At 40.6% G+C, this 21,780-nt stretch overlaps 1 protein-coding gene across 2 annotated transcripts in view; it reads right to left on the bottom strand.

The window, feature by feature from the left end:
- Positions 1-21,780, bottom strand: part of WDFY2 (WD repeat and FYVE domain containing 2) — a 64,554-nt gene that overhangs the window by 15,027 nt on the left and 27,747 nt on the right. For both annotated transcript variants that reach the window (XM_085215923.1, XM_010728780.4), the window contains exons 2-4: positions 15,655-15,722; positions 10,421-10,494; positions 3,450-3,504 (exon numbers count right to left, since the gene is read on the bottom strand). In XM_085215923.1, the coding sequence (XP_085072049.1) occupies positions 3,450-3,504; positions 10,421-10,494; positions 15,655-15,722 (197 nt within the window). The remainder of the gene's footprint in view (positions 1-3,449; positions 3,505-10,420; positions 10,495-15,654; positions 15,723-21,780) is intronic.

Raw genomic sequence — 21,780 nt, 5'->3', positions numbered from 1 at the left:
GCAACCGAACTCATGTTCAGATATCTGCTGCTAATGCTTCTTCTGTAAAGCAGGACCTTTTGCTAGAAGTACAGCCCATGGATGGTGAGGCAATTCTCGCTCTGCTTTTGAAGAAGATGTTAAAGAAATGCACACATCTCGTGGTGGAAGTGGAACATGAGAGAACTTTGCTTATCCTCCTTCCCCAAAAAGAACTTGCAAATTCAGCACTGCTGCCCACACATTAGCTGGTGCCACACACACTGATGTCAGAAATATCTGAACTGAGTGAAAGCCTGGTAGAGGTCACCTAAGCCAGGGAATAAAGAAAGGACAAATGCAGGTGGAAGTCATTTGGCATTTAGAGAGAATGTGATCCATGTGATGCTTAAAGAAAAATTCCAGAAGTTGACAGTAGGGCAAGGCAGAATTCTTGGCCCTAGGATTAGTATAGGCTCAGAGACATGAAGCAGCAAAAATATGGTGGTCCTTCGTTCACGGAAGGCTTGACCACTGTGTGCAGACAAAGGTGGAGAAAACACTTCCAGCACTGCTCAGTGCAGCAACAGCACAAAGAAGTGGAATGGAGGGTGGCTGTTGCCATGGTACAGGGAAAGTGACAGTGAGCAGCAGGCCAGTAGGAGAATGGAATCCACATATGGGGGAAGATTATGGGATAGGGAACACAGAGAAGCAGCAGAGAGGAGGAAGATGCAGGTCCATTTGCAGAGGGAAGGTAGGAGCAAGAGGACAACTACATTCCTAAGAGAAGGCAGCAACAAGCATTGGGCAAAGAGCAGACTGGACAGATGGAGGGGCCATGCCTGGAGAAAATAGGTTTAGTAGTAACAAAGAAAAGGGATGGACTGTGAGCATTCAGGGTAAAGGGGATGCACAGAAAAGTCCAAAATGTGCAAGAAAAGTCCAAAACAAGAGGTTGTACATAGGGAGAGCAGTAATAAGGAGGTGGCGTGAGCTGGCCTGAAAGGAGACAGGAGACACTCCTGAAATGGGAAGGCTGCAAATGGCATGGGGCAGAAATAGATCCAGAAATCCTATTGAGTGGAATAATCTTGCAAATAATAAACAAAAATGAGTAAGAGGTAAAGCAGGAGCCATTCTTTTTCATGCAAAGAAAGAAGTTATTTCCTGTGAGAGGTCAATGTCCCATAACTTGCCATGGAGTACTGAATTACAGTGCCACAAACTTAACCTCTTTGTTTTGATTCCTTTCAAGAAAGAGGTTTCACAACTCCAGGCACAGCCTTGCAACAAAACTTTCAAGGTACCATGCCAGCCATGTCCTGGCTGCACGATACCAGATCTGGCCATAGACTCCTGCCAAAAGTAAAGCACAGCCTATCACATGCACCAGCAGACTATTTGGCAGACATACAACTGGCTTTTTAAGACACAATTAGTGCTTTAGCCACTAGAGCAGCTTCAGCTACTCAGAACAGTGCCTCATTGTTTCCTACCTATCCCATCCCCTACACTTTTACATGGCCATATTAGGACGGTTTGGAGAGGTTTGTGGAGGGGAGTCACCACAGACAGGTGAGGAAGGCTCATCTCTGCTGGATCATGGCATGCCTACTAGAAAGATTACATTTCCGTTCCCTGAACACTCTCCCAGGCTGCCAGGTGCAATTAGGCACCTTCTCTTTGCAGCAATGTCTCAGCAGCACTGCTGCACTCCATCCCCAGTGATATCCCCCACAAGCAAAGATGCAGTGTCAGGATGGAGGCAGCTGTGCCTACCAAAGTGTCTCCTGGTGCATGGTATGATAAAACTGTAGCAAGCTGTGAGCAGCCCTTCACTGAGTCTTGTCTTTTATCCCAAACACCTTTCCTGTAGCAAAGAACTAAGATCTGCCTTCCCCCTTTCTGGCCACCATTCCCATCTGCAGCACTGGCAATAAGTCTGCCTTTCTTAAGTGGGGAGGAGATGGGGGAGAAGAAAAATACATCTCCAACAGTACCTGGGGGCACTCTTTTTCCAAAACAACCATTTGCTGACAGGGTTGGCGATGCGCAGAACACAGAACATTGGACCTACTGCTTCTTTAACCCCTTTATAACAGGGATTACTATCCAGATACCCCTCCCACATACAAATTTAGGAGATGCCAGCAACCTGGCTCATCACACTCTGTTCTCCCCACCCAAAAATAGCACAACAAGGATGTGGAGGAGGTCCAGAGGAGGGTCACTAAGATGATTAGAGGACTGGAGCATCTCTCCTATGAAGAAAGCAGGCACTGTCTGTGGTCTCTGACTGCCATAAGAAAAATGGCTTCTGCAGGTTATGGTTTGCCCTAGACCTGAAATGATGCCTATTCTGGGCACAGATGTCACTTACCTTGCCCTAAAATAAGTACATAGCTTTCAAATAAAATCTTCTAACACACTGTCTGAGAGTCCTGCACCTGGTACAACAGGCCTCCACAGTGGCAACACCTGCCTCCAGGTTGGTCTCACCAGGAGAATGCCCATCTGTACATGCCCTGTCCCTGGAGGTGTCCAAGGCCAGGTTGGATGGGGCCTTGGGCGATCTGATCTAGTTCTTATCTAGTGGCTGGCAGCCCTGCGTGTGACAGGGGGTTGGTGCTCGATGATCCTTGAGATCTCTTCTAACCCAAGCCATTCTATGGTTCTTTGATTCTCTTCATACCTTTAAATCTAAAGGTTACGAAGTGTTCCCCAAAGCCTCCATTTAGAGATTTAAATTATTCTCTCAATTTTTCAAGATACAGAAACTCAAATACATGAGTAAATATATATGTGAAAGGTATGAGAGAGATCTTAAGCCAACAGGTCAGAGACTTCTACAGAAACATAATTCTTAGCATATAATACATCACCTCTCAGTCAAACAGCAAAAAAGGTGTAGAAATAAGTGGTAGCTATTATGTTACTTTTATAAGGATACCTGATCTAAGTGTGGTGTCCTCCAGAAGTTTAGTAAAGATAAATAGCTATGTTTCTTACAACATCCCATTAATAAATAGCCAAGTGGAATTAGAAAAGATATGGACCTTTTAGTATGGCAGATATCCACTGATAATATTGAGATTACTAAAACAAACATTTACTGAAATACAACTGTACTCGTCCCAAAAGCTACATCCCTAAAAGACAGTCAGCTTTCTACATAAATTCATTAAGTGCATGATACTATTAAATATTAAAAATTAATGTTCCTCTTCCCTCTACACATTTGGATTTTCGACAGCTTGCTGTTTATGATGACATTCCTAAGGTACACTTCAAATGAAAAATAGAGCATGAAATAGCTCAGTAACAGTCTTGCAATCTCAAAGCACAGTATTGATCTATCGATAAAAACAGCATTTATATTAGCTTAAAAAATTACAGTAAAGGAGAATATTTTGATTCATGCCCCTTAAGAGCACATTAATAGAAAGTAATGACAATACAGACTAATTAGCACAGACCATGGTTCTTACCCTGGTAACTCTTCACTAGTGTCATCTTGTTGTAATCTTCTGATAAAATGAATTCCTGGGGAAAGGGAAAGAAGAAGAGCAATACAGAAACAGGGTTTAGAGATGTGAAGTGTCCAAGACTATTGTCATTTGAATCTATGTTTTTGCTAATTTTGAGTACCTCCATCTAAAAACCCACAAATCATTTTATTTTTTAAAAAGGCCTAACAAAGCCTCATGAGTGCTTCTGAACAGAAAGGTGGAGATAAAAGAGGAACCATTAAAAAGAGCTTAAGAAGCTGACAGGATGGCTGGCTACAAATGAGCCAGTGTACCACAAAGCAGGAGACTTGAGTGCCAGCACACAGCAAACATCTCACAGCTCAGGATTGCTGGAGCAGATATCTGTGCATGCACCCAGCTGTGTGCACATCTGCATGCACACCCCAACCTGAACCTCGGGAAGCTCCAATTAAATTTGTGAGAGTCCCCTGGAGATGCTCTCTCCATACTATGTACTAATAATCCACAATGGGGGAAAAGCTCAGATTTCTGTTCAGAAGTCTCTCAATACTTCAGTCAAACAAACACAGACATTCCTCCCCACTTTGATTTTATCTCACTATTAATTATTATTTATTCTGGTATCTTAGAAGCAGGCTTTCTTGCTTTGCTGCTGCTCTGCTGTGGCTACCAAGCAGTAGTGCATGAGCACAGAGGGTGGCTGCCCAGGGACAGGCCAGGGAAGAACACCCCTACACGGAGATGCTCTGCAATCCTGCTGCCCTGGTGCTGCTGTTTAACCATCTTTAAACTGGCTTTTAGAGGATGCGAATGATGAAAATCAGCAGTAAAGAGTCTTCGCGGAGGTCTCAGCTCCCAGACAGTCCCATGTGGTTAAAAAGAATGAGCACCTGGGTGTTCCTGCTGTTTATTTTGAAGGGGAGAGCTGCTCAGAGCAGGGGAAACAGTGGTCACAACACAGTTCCCGCAGCTTCACCTGGGAGGAAACACCTGGCAAAGGCTGGGCCCTGCAGCACCACTACATGAACTGGCTTTCAAATTGCCCTCAGGTAATTGTGTGCACACATCCTACTGAGAGAAATGTGAGAAAGAACAAGGAGCTCAAAAACACATCGTATTAAATTATTTAAAACAAACTATGCAGAAGCTCCCTGGTCTAGTCTAGCTTGGGGCCAGCAGTAAAACCTGATTTATTTAATCTGGAAATAGTGTGAAAATAAAAGGAACTTTGTAAAACACAAGATGAGCTACATTTTAAAGTTGTGCAATATTCATGCATAAGCACTGCCAAAAACACTGACAGAAAGGACTGGGCTTCATGAGCCCACGGACTATTTTTAAGGCAAATCAAATGTTTAGTGCTGAAGAGTATGAGAAAACATTCTAACCACTGAAACACTCATATTTACCCAACTTTTCTGAACGGGAACAAAAAGAGTCATTCTGCATATCCTGTGGGATCTCCAGGTAATCAGCATGGCTCTCCAGCACCTGGATTGTCCCTAATACACCATAATTCCTGCTTGGCACCAAGGTGGAGAGGCTGCCACACGCATCTGTTGGAAACCAACAGCTCCCAGCTTCCAGGAAACAACAGTGAGTGGGTTGAGACAGCTATGTATTGTGCTATTTCTAGTTTTCTGCTTGTAAATCAGTAATGAATATGTTCTCTTGAATTGTACTGCTTCACCTTCCTCTCCTTTATTCTTATCCACCTCCTCTTAGCTTTCCTCTGGCAGCTGAGGATTACAATGAGGGGTGTTATTTAAACAGTGGTGACAAATCAATTAAGTCAGCTGGATTTCTATACCAGGGTCACCTTAACTCTACAAACCACAGAGCATTAAAAATCTGTTATACCTCCCTACCTACTTACAGGGGAAATGGTTTTAATTAACCATGGCCTGAAGAATGTTAAACCACCACACAGAATGCTTCTCTGCAAAGCCCACTTGAATTAAAGACCCTTTTCTACAAACGTTAACTGTCTGCTGACGTTGCCTGAAAAGAAACAGCTTTAATTGCTGCAACACGTGGTGGGAGAATATGTTTGTCTTTCCCATCCTGATACTGAACCCAGATTGCACTGGGGTGACGCACAGATGCGGGTGATCAGAAGTGCAGAGGTGAGGAACAATGTGCATTCAAATTCCGCTTTGGTATTTTGCCTTTGACAAACTTGACATGGCCATTCTGCTCAGTTATCTGTATACAACTTAATGGAAGACTGAAAAAGCCTCCTGAATCTCCCCGTTACAATGCAGTGAATCAAAACACAATGGCAATTAGTAAGGCTAAGCCAAGTATTGATTAGGTGTGCTTTAATACAAGCCACAGTTACATGTTATCAATTGAGCACTCTGTCTAAAGAGATGAACACAGTACAATATGAACAGAGTTCCATTAACCTGAATACTGGATGTCATGATATTACACGTTCTTCTCTCCACCTCCCCCAAGACTTCTTGCATCTTATTTTCTCTCCTAAAAGCATTTGTTACTTTGAGAGTCATCTCCTTTTCACATTTTCTAATTTTTAAGTTATTTTCTTTCTTGCTCCCCTGTACACAGTCACATGTTTTTCCACTGCCCACATTCCCCTATCCCTCTCAAGGCCAAATGTTTTAATTACATCAATAGACAGGTAATTTAACACAGGGCACCTTGCTCCACGAATTCATGCTCTACTGCACATACACTGTGGCTGCTGCCCTACAAAAACATTGACTACATCTTTTTAACATTGTACCAACAGAAACTGGTTCTTATCCTTCCATACATCAACATTTCACTCTTTTCAGAGCTGCTGATGCTTCAGTTCTCATTAGGCAGTTTTTGGACACTTCTTAATGAGCTAGAAAGGCTGAGGTCAGCCACACAGCTCACACACAGCTTGTTAACAGAATAGGGAAAGATTTGAGTCTTGTGACAGTGCTTTTGCACAGGAAGAACTGTGATACATCACAGCACTTGGAATGGAAAAACCAAAAACCTTCCTCATAGAGATTAAACATTTTTCTGACAAGATCATCCTTTGCTGTTCAGAGAGTTTTCTTATATGTGTTTTTTTTTTTAATTACATTTTTGTTTTTCTCCTTTGAGTTTCTTTTTTTTTGCCATACTGAAACATTACTGATCAGTCTTGTCTGTTTAAAGAAAACTTATTACTATTACATCAGTGGAGTAATCAGTGCCATGAAAGCCTTTAAGGTGAAGTCCTGAGCATTTGAAAAGGCCAACCCAATGCCCACTGCTGTACAAAGGCTCTCAGTTGCACCTTCATAGAGCACATCTCCCTCACACTGTAACATATACACACCAAAACCTTCCACTCTTGATTTTAAGACTTCTATAAGTCTTCTGTAAGACTGCAAATATCACTGATGTTCTTTTTCTAATTATTTGTGTTAAGGTAAACAAAACATATACCCTAGTGCATGTCATTTCAGAATCCTTGGCCGTGCATGCTGGCTGATATGACACAGAGTCTAAAGAAGAGCCATACCCTTCCAGAGCTGCAGATGGACATCATGTGATGGATGACAAAATAGAATTAGAGACCTCTGCATAGGCAACTGAATCCCATTCCAAAGAGTTAATACTCTTTATTTGTTACCTACTCACAGCCTAGCTCCCACCCCAGGGAATTTACAGTCTATACTCTGTTAGATGATGACATTTTGACAGCACAGTGTGGATCTTAGAGGCTTGATCCTATTAATACAAGTTACTGCCAGTGCTCTCACTATATCTTCCAGAGAACAGCAAGCTAGCTTCAGAAGTTGAGAGGAATGAATACTCTTAAATCTAATGTCAGTGACTATGTCTACATCTGCTGCAAAGAAAGGTCTTCAAAATGATTACAGCATTCTCACTTCATTAAGTGCAAAAATCAGAATAGGATAGAAACTATTATGCTATTTCTTGGAGCAAAAAAAACATTAAACTTCCCACTGTGGCAGAGGTGCACACCAGCAGGTACAGCCTAGGTGTTCCAAGCACTGTTTACAGCCAAGCTTGTGGACATCTGCAAGATCGGATGATGTGGATGATGAATATAGATGAATCTATATTAAGTGCCATCCCCAAGATAGAATTCAGAGAGGGCTGTTCCTGTGACTTGTTTTCCTTGTGGACCTTCTCCAAGTATGTAACAACTTCATCTGAATACAAGCAAGGTCAGATAAAAAGTTCAATTTCTTTCAGTTTCAGCTACCTAAAAATTAAATGCCTCAGTTATATCTTCAGAAATAATGTAAGCAACATGGGTATTCCCAAGGGCAATTCACTTCTCTACTGGCAGCAGAGCCTCATGATTAACTTTGTCTAGGAAGCTAACTTTTAGATGAAATTAAGTGGAGAGTTGCATCCTGGCAGTCAACTCTCCTATTTATTTCAAGTGATAGACCTTTGCTCTGTTGCTTGCTATAGTGGTATCAAGAAACTTGCACCCATTAAAACAATATTTCCTTCACTTCAGAGGAAGGAATTTATGACTGCAATTGTGTCTTTTGGCTTCCAAAAGCAGCCTAAGGCAGCCCCTAAGACAAAAAGAAATACAAGTGCCATTTATCCTAAAAAAGGGACTGCAAGGCATAAAATGATCACAAGAAACTTTTTTTGTGCTTCAGGTACTCTTGCTTTCCAAGCAAGATGCTTGACAAACTTTCACTCAAGAGAAAAGTGTATTGTGCTGCACAAAGTTGATGCAGCCTTCATGCTGAGAAGTTACAAAAGGTTGAAAACAGTCTCTTCATCTTTGTAGAAGTAAAAACTGTCACTCTGTTTCCTAAGGAGAAACAGGGCCTAAAACCTCACTTCACTGTGGCTTTGCTGGAACATCTTTATCTAACAATAGCTCTGCTGCCCATCCTTCTTAAAAGGCACCACAGGCATTTCTGGGGTGTCAGACTTAACCAAAAGCCACATAACTTTCCAAAGTTTCATGTAAAAGGCAGTTGCACTTTCTTATTCATATTTATGTGTGAAAGTAAAAGCAGTAACACAAAAAGATTAATTTGACATCATGGGAGCTATATTAGCTTATGCAGCCCTTGCGATGAGTTCTTCCCTTCCATACAAAGCAGAGATGGACATGCCTTTCAGAGCTTTTCTGACCTGCACACAAGGTGCTGGAGCAGCTGCCAAGTATTTCAATCTACTGAAGTGAATTGTCTGTACATTTCTTCTGAGGGTTACACCGTAAAAGTGCACTAAGACCACCTTGTTGCAGGAAGGTCTCTTACTAAGTGAACAGCGTGCCTTCCTTGTACACTTTTGTTCTAGACTAATTTTACGTGTATACTCCTGTATATGTGCTTAGAATGTCCCTCCAAAAGGTGCTTGTAACCTACCCTTGAGTATTTGGTGTTGGACTTGAATGTGGGGCTACCCTTCGTCTTCCTCCACGTCCACCTTCAACACATCTTGCAAGATAATACAGTTGTGGCTTTTCCTGCAACCCTTGGGTTTGCTGCAGAGGGAAACTTTCCATCACTTGTGAAAGTTTGTGGAGTGTATTTTCTGCAAAATCCTCTACTACACAGTTGCTTAAAGCTAGTAGGGACAAAATGAAGCAATGCAGACTAGCCCTTCTCTCTCCTATTTATTGTATTCAAAAGAAGGGAAAAGGAAAGCAAAGCATGGCAACAGATACAATGTCTAAGAGGTGGCAATGCATACTAAGAAGTACCCAAAGTAACATGTTGGTTTACCACCTGCAGACCTCATTGACCATCTTTAGCTCTGGAATGGAAAATACTTCACCCCGTTCAGACTCTCTGACTCTTCAAGGCAAAACGCCATGAAGATAAAGGACATCTCTTTCATCAAGCTGGAATACTTAAATGCCTTATTTACACTTGCTTTCACATTCCTCAAAGGCCTGGTGAAAACAAATGCGTCCAGTAGGACTGGAAAATTAAAGCTATTTTGGAGAGTGGGAAGGAGGGAATTTCAGAGGTGCAGGGAATTCTCTGGCAGCTGTCCCATCTCCTAGATAGAAAAAGAGAAATCTCCTACGAGCACTGAAAATCTCTGGTGCTGATCCATTAATAACTTTATGGGTCAAAACCTTCACATCTTTGAAACAGCTCATGGGCAATAGCTAAAAGGATTACAGGTCCCATCCCAAATACCATCTTGGTTTAGTGCAGACAGCTGCCTTTCTGTGAACCTATGGGCATACATTCAGTTATAAAGCCCATAAAGCAGAGACAACAGCAGTAAAATTGGAAATGACAATAAAAATGATCTTGAATTGTAGAAGTCTAATGATGGGGCATAGGTGTGAAGTCCCTCCCTGACCCTTAGTTCCTTTCTATATGGCAACACAGCATTTCATCAGCTATTCCACAAGAAAAATCCAATGATTAAGGTCAACTGCTATTTTCTATTCCAAATCTAAAAGACAGGCTCTTGTTCTGATATCCTGCTTCCTTTCCACACACACAGATCTCTGAGATGTTAATAAACCAAATCTTTCAGCAAGAGCATTGCCTATATGAGCTACTCCTATGGAGGAACTGAGATGAAAACAAAATCTGAACCCTGAAACTTGGAAAAGCAGCTAAATATAGAGCAGAAATTCATCTTCTGCCTCTCAAATATTATTTTTCCCCTCTCAACTGCTGCTTTCAGAAAACTTTGGTATGGCATGATTAACAAGACACGCATTTAATAAAACAACAGCTGTTCAGCTGTTTTTTCTTTATTTCTTTTTAGTATTTTTTTAAGACAGATGCAAATTAAGACTGTTTAGTTGCCTAATAAATATTGCAAACTCCACTCAATCTTTATGTGAGGGCTGGAGAAAAATTTGGAGTAATCTACCACTTTCCACACTACAGCTTTAGATCCACTGCAGTAAAATTCTCTCTCCCAAACACTAGCAAAAATATCCTCACCCCATCACACATATACTTCTCAAAAGGGAAGCGTTTCAACTAGAAATCTTTGTATGTACTTACTGAGATTGTACCATTGTCTAGACCTATGGACAGCCTTCTGGTTTCCGGGTTAAAAGACATGCATGAACATGGAGCTGAAAAAAATGAACATGATGATGAAGTTAACAAAACTGCCATTTTCTTGTAGTTCTGGAAAGCCTAAAACTAGCTAGCATGCTTCACGGTGCTTCATCATTTTGCCCCCTTCCAATAGATAAACATTTAAAAAAAAAACAACAGTGCTTGTGCAATTCATTCTATCCTATCCTATTAGGATATGGATTAACAGTTATTTATTGCTCCAGTTTCTTCATTTTTCCTTACTAATGCTTTCTGAAAGTGGGCATGAGGCATATTATACAAGAACTGTGCTGGTGTAACCATATGAGCGGTACCTGACATTTCAGTACACATTTTATATTTATTTAGCTGAATAATTTGGGCAGTTTTTATAAAAACAAAACAAAACAAAGTCATTTGCCTGCCCTTTATCAGCAACAAAAGAAAATGCTGTCAAAGACTCACATCCTACACCTGCAGTAAGAAAGTGAACTCAAATCACTGTTAACAGGAGCTGACCTACCAGCCAGTACGAAGAGCAGTCAGTCCAACTGCTCTGTGGTCATTTCCCCAAACAACGTTATTGCAATATCACATACTATGGCCAAAATACAAGACTCTATGGAAAACTAGCCATTGATTCTTACATCAACACTAATAAATATCTTAAATTGCTCATAGATCAGTCCCTCTAGGATACGGAGAGGTTCGCATACAGGGTAAAATCAGACTTTTCTTGTAATAACTTAAGCGGTATGCTTGGTTTAATCAAGATACTGTGAGGCTGCATTCAGAAGGCAGGGATTGCTTTTACCACCCAGCACAGCAGGATGCTGTCCCCACAGAACCCTTCAGTGATCACTTCTCAGCACTGTGACTAGGGACAGGCATCCATCCCCTTTCTGTAGTGGTAAGACCGTTGATTAAACCATATTTGTGTAATAGATGCTGAGTGCAGTCAGATGTGCTTTTAATTCTTTTCCCCTCCTTCTTAGTTTCTTCTCTCCACTGTGATTACATGCAGTGGTTTTGTTAGTAACAGACTCGGAGTTCTTTCTTTTACAGTGCCATGCACTTGCTATACTCCCCATTTGAACAGTGTCTTACCTACAGTCATATAGTTCATAGCTCAGCAGATCTTTGTTAGTTAGCAGCTGAGCTATATCACAGCAAGGAAAGCCTGTTTAACAAAACTATTCCACCTTTAGTATTGCACACCCCCAGTACTTTTCCTAAGGGACAACTAATTGCAAGCAGGAAGCCAATCACATTCACATCCAAGAATTAAATCAAAGAAAAGGCTTCAGTTCAAGGGAACTACCAGAATAGAAATGCCACATTATGGCTACTAACACTAATGAAATCATTCCTTTCTGCACCTCTTCTTCAGAAAAGGCAAACTCAAAGCTTTCCTTCATATGGTGGGACACTGCTATGATATCGAGACTTCCAGGTCATAGTGGAATTAGGATGTTGTAGGAAAAGCTGGCAGAGACAAAGCAATTCTAAGTAAACGTCATACCCTTTTAAAAGGCACTTAATACCGGAACAGGCATATTCAATATTCCAGCTTTAAAATGTCAGACGGTGTGCATACATTGAAAAAACTATCAGTAGCTCTGAAGACGACAAACAAACAGTTTACAGTGAAAAACTCAGTTAAATTAGCTATTTAAAGTATGCTTCTTCCAGATAGCTCAAAGCTTTTCAGATACAAAAGGTACAAGCAAATATGAGACACGCTGCTAAATAAAGGTCACATTTGAGTTCCAAACCCACATGTACTTTGTCACAGCAGTGTAAAGATACTTTGCTATAATCATTTCCCTAAAGGAATTCTTAAATAACATGTACTCTTGGAAAAATGAATGTCAGCCCTAGCTACACTAATGTAATTGAAGTGGTACCAGTTGCAGACAGCAGTAGCTTATATTTTACATAAAGTTAGACAGTGACATTCAGATACTTAAACACTTGGGCTCATTATAAGAAGGGGAACAAAAAAGAAGAAAAGAAAAAAAGAAAAAAAGAAAAAAAGAGAAAAAGAAGAAAAAAAAAAGCTCTAATTTTCCAAGATGTTAAAGAGTCTTTTAATATAATACCGAGAAAAAATAACAGTACTTTGAAGACTCTCCACTTTAACATCTGGCTATGATTTGGATTTCACACTACAAGAGGCTTGATCTGATCTGATGGGCTGGATATTCCTGACATGTAAGTCTGGCTGTATTCTTCAATATAGGGCAAATACACACTGATGCTATGATTTTTTTGCCTTTGAAAACAGAAATCCTGAATTACTTTATGCTGTAAACAATGAGTCTCCTCAATTAGAAGCTGACAGAAGTGGAAGACAAATACAAACTTTATATCTGCATTTTCAGAGGGCCAGAAATGGCACAGTGGAAGACCTAAGGGTTGTGTTTCGCTTTGCACAGTTTTGACCATCTGCTTCAATGCAAAGTGTTAGCTAAAAAAAACCATCATAAGGCCATGTACTATCTGCCTCAAAATCTGGGTATTCCACTACAATAAAACCTTTACTCAGTTCTCCATCTGCGAGAGGTTTTTTCTGGTTGGGTTTGGATCTATTGTAGTTGTTCATTTTTATGCAAAGCTTTCTTGTATTGGCTACAATATCCTCTTATAATTTTGTAAAAAGGTGGGGTTTTTTTCCTCTTGTGCAGATACTAACAAAAAATTTAAAGATCACACACCTAACCATGAGGATTAACCTGTTCAGAGGTCTGTTGTTAACACAAGTTGTTCAGACAACTCTGACATGAAGTAGTCAGATATTCAGCTTACCTAGTTTGCCTACTGACAACATAGCAGTGTGTATTTTTGATAGTGGCTCTGCCTGTGGTGGTTCTTGAAAGCAGACTGAGTTCTACCAGTGGTTGAATGCAACCTACCTCCAGCCACCAGCATCCATGACCACGCTCTGTCAAGTGTTTATCAAAGGCCTTCTGGTGCTTAATGCTGTGACACTCTGGCTGAGGAAACCAGTAAAAGACCACAGAAATGATATCTGTCATGGGGTGTTTCCATTACCCTTCTCTTTGCAAAGGCTTGGCTGTGCAGTGACCTGGTTTGAACTCTCACAGCTCACTCCTTCTCAAAAATGGGGCTGCTGTGTTGTCCACTATTTTCTGAAACACCCACGGGTTGGGCAGAAAACTCTGTAACTGAGGAAAGTCCACTCCTAAATAGCAAAAATGTCCCTAGTTGGAAGAACCTACAATACTGAGCAGCTATTTAATGGGCTTCACATTCAGAATGCACTGATGGCTCCATTGGTTGTCAGAGCCTGACCAAAACATATGGCTGGCTCAGCCTCAATGCCTCATCCTCCTCACCTCCCAGAGTACCCAGGATGCAATCTCAGTTATTAAGGCTACCTGACAACAAATTATGAAAGGGTGTGGGTCACGCAGCACTGTAACCAGCCATGAGTCATGCTAATGGGTTATCTGTAGGTGGAACTGCCATTCTCACAGCTTGCTAAGCAGCACAAAAGCATCATCATGCCTACTACTTTTCTTCTGCAAAGAACCTCTGTTGTTCTCTAGACAACAAAAAACAACGTGAACCTAAAGCAGAGGACAATCAAAAAAGGTGATCCATGCAGAAATAGACAAAACGCAAATGCACGCCTGTGCAGAGGCTGACTCAGAGCCCTCCCTATGATTTTAAAGCTTAAAGCCATGGCTGATAACTTAATTGGCATTGCTCCAATGTTTAATTATACTTGATCATTCTTGAAACTGGTGAATAACTCAGTACAATGTAAATGTCTCATGACTCAAAAATTTTCCAGCCTTAAGTGAAGGAACAGCATCAGGTGCTCAGATTCATGAAGGAACTCTAAAATAGCCCCCTCTGAGTGGGTCTGGATCTACTCAATCTTTTCCAGCGTAGCTATTATTACTGGCAATAATGCAGCCTCTCTATGATCAGTGGAAGAGCTGATTTTAAAGTAAGAAGTGCCATTTCATAACAGTTTGTCTGAGGGAAGCAAACCTTTTTGGACAGGTCAGGGGAACCAAAGCCATGGCTACTTATTGTTACAGAGGTCCACAAACTGCCATATCATTAGCTGCTTTCCAATACCTTTTTGAGCCAAATTTTGAATAGAAAATACCTTTTAGGCTTGACATATTCTTATGAGTCCATCCATCAGCAAAGGAAAAAAAAAAATCTTCCTCTCTATTTAGCAAATGAATGCTTTCCTGGAGCAGGCAAGCAAACATTGAGGCCACTCTATGGCCCCAAACTGCTGATGTCATGGTACTATAACTATTTAACATTTATACATACTAAACATTTTATGCATCATGGAGATCCTCTTGCAAATCTAACAATAAAATACTTAAAATACTACTTTCTCCAGACAGTAAGAATGTCTCAATGGGACTTGATAAATGCTCCTTGATCTGCTTTCCAGAGACAAGCTAGCCCAGCACATATGAGTTAACTGAGGAGCATCAGCGTATTTCTGCTGCTGATGGCCTGCAAAGTTTTCTCCTGCACTCAACACAGGTTATGACAGGGCAATAGTCTCTTCAACTACCTCTAGGAAAAATGAACATTAATCTGCAGTTTCTTTTAAAGCACAAACACTCTCTTTGGGATAGAAAACCTACAGTAGATTATACTGGAGAAATTCATGATGAAGGCTTGGTTTTCTGCATCTAATTGTGGGGTAATACGATTCTGCTCCTCTACTGGAAAACCAGCCCTCTCTGTCTAGTATGCCCTCTATTGTATTAGCTACTACAGGATATTAAGTTATTATCAAATAAAACCATTTACCATTGTACTCTAATGGACTGAGCACATGCAGTAGGAAGGGCAGAGTGATTTATACTGGAGACTTACAAAGCTTTATGGACCCCATTAGTGGTGGAACACAGGACTACATTTCAAGCTTCCACATTTGTTGATCCATATTCACATAAATGCTCATCCCTTCCTAGCATATTTGTATGCTTTTGCTGCTGTAATCCCTGATGCCTCTTGGGAACATTAGCATGCAACTTGGTAAAGCTTCACAGAAACCATGAGAACTACTCAAGCACTGAATTTAATATAGAGTGGTAAGCCCACAAATGGCCATAAACATTAAGTTTAATCAAATAAAAAAAGACATTGTGCAAATACGCAGTAGATAATGAGCATTTCCTTATACTTACATGGCATTGCATGGTATATGCTGGGCCAGTACTGTCCACTGTCTCTCTTCAGCCAGACACGAACCGTTCTATGAAAGAAAAAACAAAACATGTGAGGAAGAATGAAGAAGTAACTATGAATGAAAACAAACCAGTGATGCTGAATGCACAAGACTATGTTCAAAATGACATTATTTCACAGAGAAGTAAACACAAACTCCTACAGCAGGTCTACACATCCAGCACAGATGATGATGATGAGGGTAGCCCATTCCTTGGTACTACACAGTACCAAGCTGAACACATCATACAAGGCAGCCTGGCAGTCTTCCTCTGCTCTGTCAGTTCAGAGCTGCTGTCTTCAAACAGAAGCAACTAGACCTTTTGCAGCGCTCCAACACTTTCACAAACACATCAGTGGTTTCCCTCTGCTGGAAAACCTTCCTAGTCTTTTGCTTGCTCATACTGGCATCATTTGCAGCCCCTGTCACTCAATTAGCATGCAGTTTATCTGTGCCCATTGCACACTAGATGTTTTTCACTTGTTTCCTAAGCAAACAGTGTGAAACTGATGTAGAACCTGGGTCATTAAATATTTATTATTTCAGCCTTTGGTATCATTTGCTTCTTCTGGTCCAATCTCTAAAACTCCTTACTGGGACTCTTTCTCAATTTGATTTATCAGCTAATTTCATCAAAATATGCATAGTGTCACTGGCTAAAGCAGCTGGCAGCCAGTCCTCTGTTAATCTCAGCAGTCAGCTCCTGATTGTTCCTGCACATCCCACTGTCATCCCAATTTCAGTCAACTCTTACCTGCCTCACTGTTCTTTGAATCCTTATCTCTAGTTTTAACTAGTGAAATTTCCATATAATTCAGTATTCCATCCTTTACTGATTTACACTAAATGTATTAACCTTACCTAAAATACTTAGTTATCTAAGACAGCATCTTGTTAATGCAGCACAGTACATTTTCATTCATGCCAACATGTCTATTTTTCTCCACCAAAGATATCATGTGGCAGTAGATACAAGAGGGATTTAAAAAAAGCAGTGTTGAATATTCTCTAGCAGCAAACCTAAAGTTTGCATGTGATAGCATTGAGCAAATACACACCAAATGAACAACAGCTCTGTCCAATTAATGAAACATGGAAATAAGCTTAAGGAGAGGAATACATGGTAATAATTCATGTTACATCTTTACCACAGAGAAAGTAGATTTCAGTCCTTCTTAGTCAGTAAACTTTTGTTTACAGCAACACTTTATTACAATTTAGTACAAGTTGACCTAAAACACTACACATGCAAAACATAAGAACAAAGATGTCATATGCTCTAATAAAGCAGCTCAAACTACTTATTTGCCCTGTCAATAAATTAGTGTGCAAACTTCAGATTAAGAGCTGCACTATTCTATGTTCCTGGATTACAGATATTCCAAATCAGTTTTCTGCTCATCCTGCCCTGAATCCAAACTGATTTTTCAGCACATATTTCAGAGACCTGAATATATGGCCACTACACAAGCTGCACCATGTTACAGATTTCTCACATTTACACTTCAACATCATATACAGCTGTAAAAAAGACAGTATCTCACTGGATCTCCAATTCCCACTGTCATAAATCTCTCACAAATCACTCAAAACTTAAAAATTCAGTATAATTACTTCCTCACTGTAGTGGCTTTTTTGAAATGAACACATCAGCAGCTCTTCAGCAGACGTGAAGTAAAAGCACCAATACCTGTGCAGTGAGAGTGCCAAACCTTGTGTCCCTTCTTGCTTTAGATGACTCTGCATCCTGACCCCAGCACAAATGGCTGGGAACTCCTTCTGTGGCTGTGCCCTGAGTTTGGGACACATCCAGCACTGCCTGCTCATCAGAAAATCAAAGTGCTTGAAAAGCTTGAAGTAGAAGTAACCTTAAAGACTATCTAGTCCCAATACCAAAGAGGTGGTAAGAAGGTCACTGCAATCCTGAAAGAGGATCAAGCACTGTTTCCCAGTCAGATGAGCTCACGACAATGTGTTTTCCACAACTGAAGTGGAATGAACACTGCATGCACAAGAAAATACTGGGATGTATCACAGGGAATTGAAATTAATCAGTTTGAAACTGCCTTGAGGATATGCACCAATACTCAGTGACAGACCTGTCTTTTTTGGCCATTCCAATCCATATATTCATTGCTACTATTTTTCAAACTCTCGAGCTGAGATAAGGTTGCCTCTCCTTCCCACTTCAAGGTTCTGGCAAATAATAAATTCAGCCTGGAGAAGAGAAGGCTCCAGGGGAAACTTATAGCGGTCTTCCAGTACCTGAAGGGGGCCTGCAGGAAAGCTGGTGAAGGACCTTTTTTAAAGGCATGTAGTGACAGAATGAGGAGAAATGGCTTTAGAATGGAAGAGGGTAAATTTAGACTAGATATTAGGAAGAAGTTCTTTACTGTGAGGGTGATGAGACACTGGAACAGGTTGTTCAGAGAGGCTGTGGGTGCTCCCTCCCTGGAAGCATTCAAGGCCAGGCTGGATGGGGCTGTGAGCAACCTGGTCTAATGGGAGGTGTCCCTGCCTATAGCAGGGGGTTGGAACTAGATGATCTTAAAGATCACTTCCAACCCAAACCATTCTATGATTCTAAATTTAGTGAGGTACCATGTGTTACAGATTATTCAACTTGTTAAAACAAAACCAAACAACACCAAAGACTATGTGTAAGAAAAGATCTTCTAAAAGCTAGGAGAAGCGAAAATAAATGTTTGCAAAAATGGCAATACTTTGGATGCTTTGTTTGTGTTTTTGTTGTTTGTTTTGAAACTACTCACTGCAGACTTCCTAGTTAATCTGATAACTGTGTCAGCTAAGACTGTTCACCAAGTTGTGCTAGGAAAAAAAAAAAAAAGCTTTTTTATGCTTACTTTAGGAAAGACAAAAATGAAATAACTGGCGGAGTTTCCTTGGGAAGAGTGTAACTACGTGTAACTACTTCTACCAGTGCATGTTTCTTCTGGAGGTACACAGTAAGTTCATTCCATAGTCAAATATATTTCTATTCCATTACTGCTCATGCAAAATGAGAAAAAATATCGTAAGAACAAACAGTATGAAAAGATGTTATCTGAAGTGTCTGAAAGTGAACATAATCAGTAAGAACATTCATGTAACTCGCTACAGAAATTCATTTTACTCTCCCTAGTAATTCATTTTAATTAAAAAAAAAAAAAGTCTCGTTAACAATTTATTTTTACATTAAGGATGATTATTATCCATATCTTTAAAACAACTATCTAAAGGATATGTTAAGCTTTATAAGACTTCCAAAATCTATGTATAAGCAGACACAAAAGTACAAAAGTCCTTATGGCTTATAACTTTCTTCTCTTAGATCACTGGACTACTGAAAGAAAAAAAGCAGATGTCAGTTCACCAACTTCTGGGTAACCAGCATTTTTCTCCAAGAGGGCTCAGGCTGAAGAACCAACAGCTGAACGTGAGAGAAGCCCTCAGAAGAGAGCATCTTTTTTCAGATGCAGTTCTGCACATCTTTGTGTACTTTAAACAGTATTATCCACCAGATGTGAAACCCTAAACTTTTGAAGCCTCAAAGAATGCAGAGAAAAAACAAGTATGAATGAAAACTTCTAGTTTTATGGTTATGTAGCACAAAGAGTACTTGCTGGCTGCAGGGTTACTGGATGGCAACCAGCACCCACCCAGGTAAGGATCCATTCTTCAGCTGCTCTGGAGCGATTCAGTTGGCATTGCCGTGGAAATGAATTGCCCCTTCATTCTGTGGCCAGCGAACTGGCTTGGAAAGATTTTTAGAACCTATCAAAACAATAAATACTCTTCTAGTGCTTTCAAAACAGAGATTGTTTATTTTTAAATGATACAAGCTTCACAGCTACAATACTACCATGCACAAAACAGATGGGGGAGGTAAGGATGTAATACAACCCTGCCGAAAAGGACTTGGTGGATGGGAAACTGGACATGAGCCAGCAATTGGCCCTGGCAGCCTAAAAAGCAAACCATATGTTGGGCTGCATCCAAAGCAGTGTGGCCAACAGGGCGAAGGAGGTGATCCTGCCCCTCTGCTCTGCATTGTGAGGCCTCACCTGGAGTACTGCATCCAGATGTGGAGTCCTCAATGCATGAGAGATGTGGACCTGTTGGAGTGCATCCAGAGGAGGGCCACAAAAATGATCCAAGGGATGGTACACCTCCCTACGAGGACAGGCTGAGAGAGATGGGGCTGTTCAGCATGGAGAAGAGAAGGCTCCCAGCTGACTTGAGAGCTACTTTTCAATATCTAAAGGGGGGCTGTAAGAAGGAAGGGAACAGGCTCTTTTTTCAGCAGGGTCTGCTGTGACATGACAAGGGGAAATGGTTTTAAACAAAAAGAAGGGTGATAGAGATTGGTCACAAGGAAGAGGTTTTTTACGATAAGGCTAATGAGGCAGTGGCACAGGTTGCCCAGAGAGGTGGTGGATGCCCCATCCTTGGAGACACCCAAGGTCAGGCTGGACGAGGCTTTGAGTACCTGATGGAGCTGTAGGTGTCCCTGTTCACTGCAGGGGAGTTGGACCAGATGGCCTTTATGAGTTCCTTCCAAATCAAAAGCTACGCTATGCTATGCTATGCTATGCTATTTTATTCTATTCTATTCCATTCCATTCCATTCTACTCTAAAGCACTGGGTTTAGCAAAGACCAAAGCCTGCCCCATTACAGTTCCTGCTCTTTGGAAAGGGGTGGAGGTTATCAGTGCTAATAACATGACATGGTTAAAAATGAAAGCACCCCCTTCTGTCAGCAGTCCTAACCACAGAGCTGATTTAGTATAGTTACAGAGCAGTTTGCAAACAGGAAAAGGAACTATTCTGGAAAACTCTTTAAAACTCAAAGCCAGCTATTTAATTGTCAGACAATGAGAAAAGAGTTTAGTTTTATCCACACTTACTGCTTTTTGTGAAGTTTTCTGCATGCACATTTTCCAACCATCAATATTTTAAATTTTATCTTGAAACAAAAAGAATTAAAAATGCCACGTGTTCCTCAATATAAAATAATGGACAATTCAGAATTATTGAAAAGCCATGCCTCTCTGGAAACTAAATAACTGGACTGGAAACAGCAAACTCTTTATCCACTGTCATTAAATAAACATGACAATAGTAGTATTTAAAATCCAAGCACAGCACTGACAGTTTTACTGCCTCTAACAGAGAGACACTATCATGAGAAGTAGGATAAATAAAGATATTTAACAACCGCATTAAAGATACTACATCATTACAGCCCATCACCCCACAAGTTTTTCAGGCACTTTAATGGGCAAGAGACATGAAGAGATGCTGGCGCCTGTCTGTTATGATACAAGACATTCCTGGGATTTTCTGAAAGAACAAAAGACCTTTCATTTTAGGGGCAGTTCATGAACCATTGTGCTGAGATCAGTAACAGACAGTTTCATTTCTGATAAATTTTGCAAGCAAGTGTACAAAAATAAAAGTTAAAAATGGAACTGATTTCCAAACCAGTCTCTGTTTCAGGGAAAACAAAATAATTTTAACGGCTGAGAGCCAAAATCTCAAGCACCAGGAGAATTTTTTATTATAGACCGTCATCCTATGTCCCCCTGCAAAACAAATCAAACAATCAAGAAAAACCAAGCCAAGCAGCCAAAACCCAAAACACTTCTATCACCATCCCAGTCAAGTTCACGATTACTCCTCTCAGGCTCATTCATTGTAGTCCCCATGAAGGCCATCATACAACCCTGATCTGCAGGAGCCATACAGTACCGGGGCATGTGTCAGGTTCTACCTCACTTTCAGTGGTTTTGTTGAACAAACATAAGATTTAAGCTGAAATCACTGTGAGTTTACAAACTCTACTCTTGCTAAGAGTATGATATGGTATAAAATCATTCTTCACTGTCCTCTGGGTCTCTCTTAATAAAAGAGCAGGTTGGGTTTCCAATATGTAATGCAAGAACTTCTGGTTCAAGAAAACAGGACAATGAGTGGGGAACAGTCCGAATTTCAAAAAAATTGGCTTTGTTTCAGGCGTGTTTTAGTGAGAGGTTATCTCACAAGTGATTACACAAGTGTGTTTCAAGAATTTCAAAGCCTTTG

This window comes from Meleagris gallopavo, chromosome 1 (assembly GCF_905368555.1).
Source record: "Meleagris gallopavo chromosome 1, MGAL_WU_HG_1.1, whole genome shotgun sequence".
In the NCBI taxonomy this organism is placed as follows: domain Eukaryota; kingdom Metazoa; phylum Chordata; class Aves; order Galliformes; family Phasianidae; genus Meleagris; species Meleagris gallopavo.
This window is presented reverse-complemented; position numbering and strand designations above follow the sequence as displayed.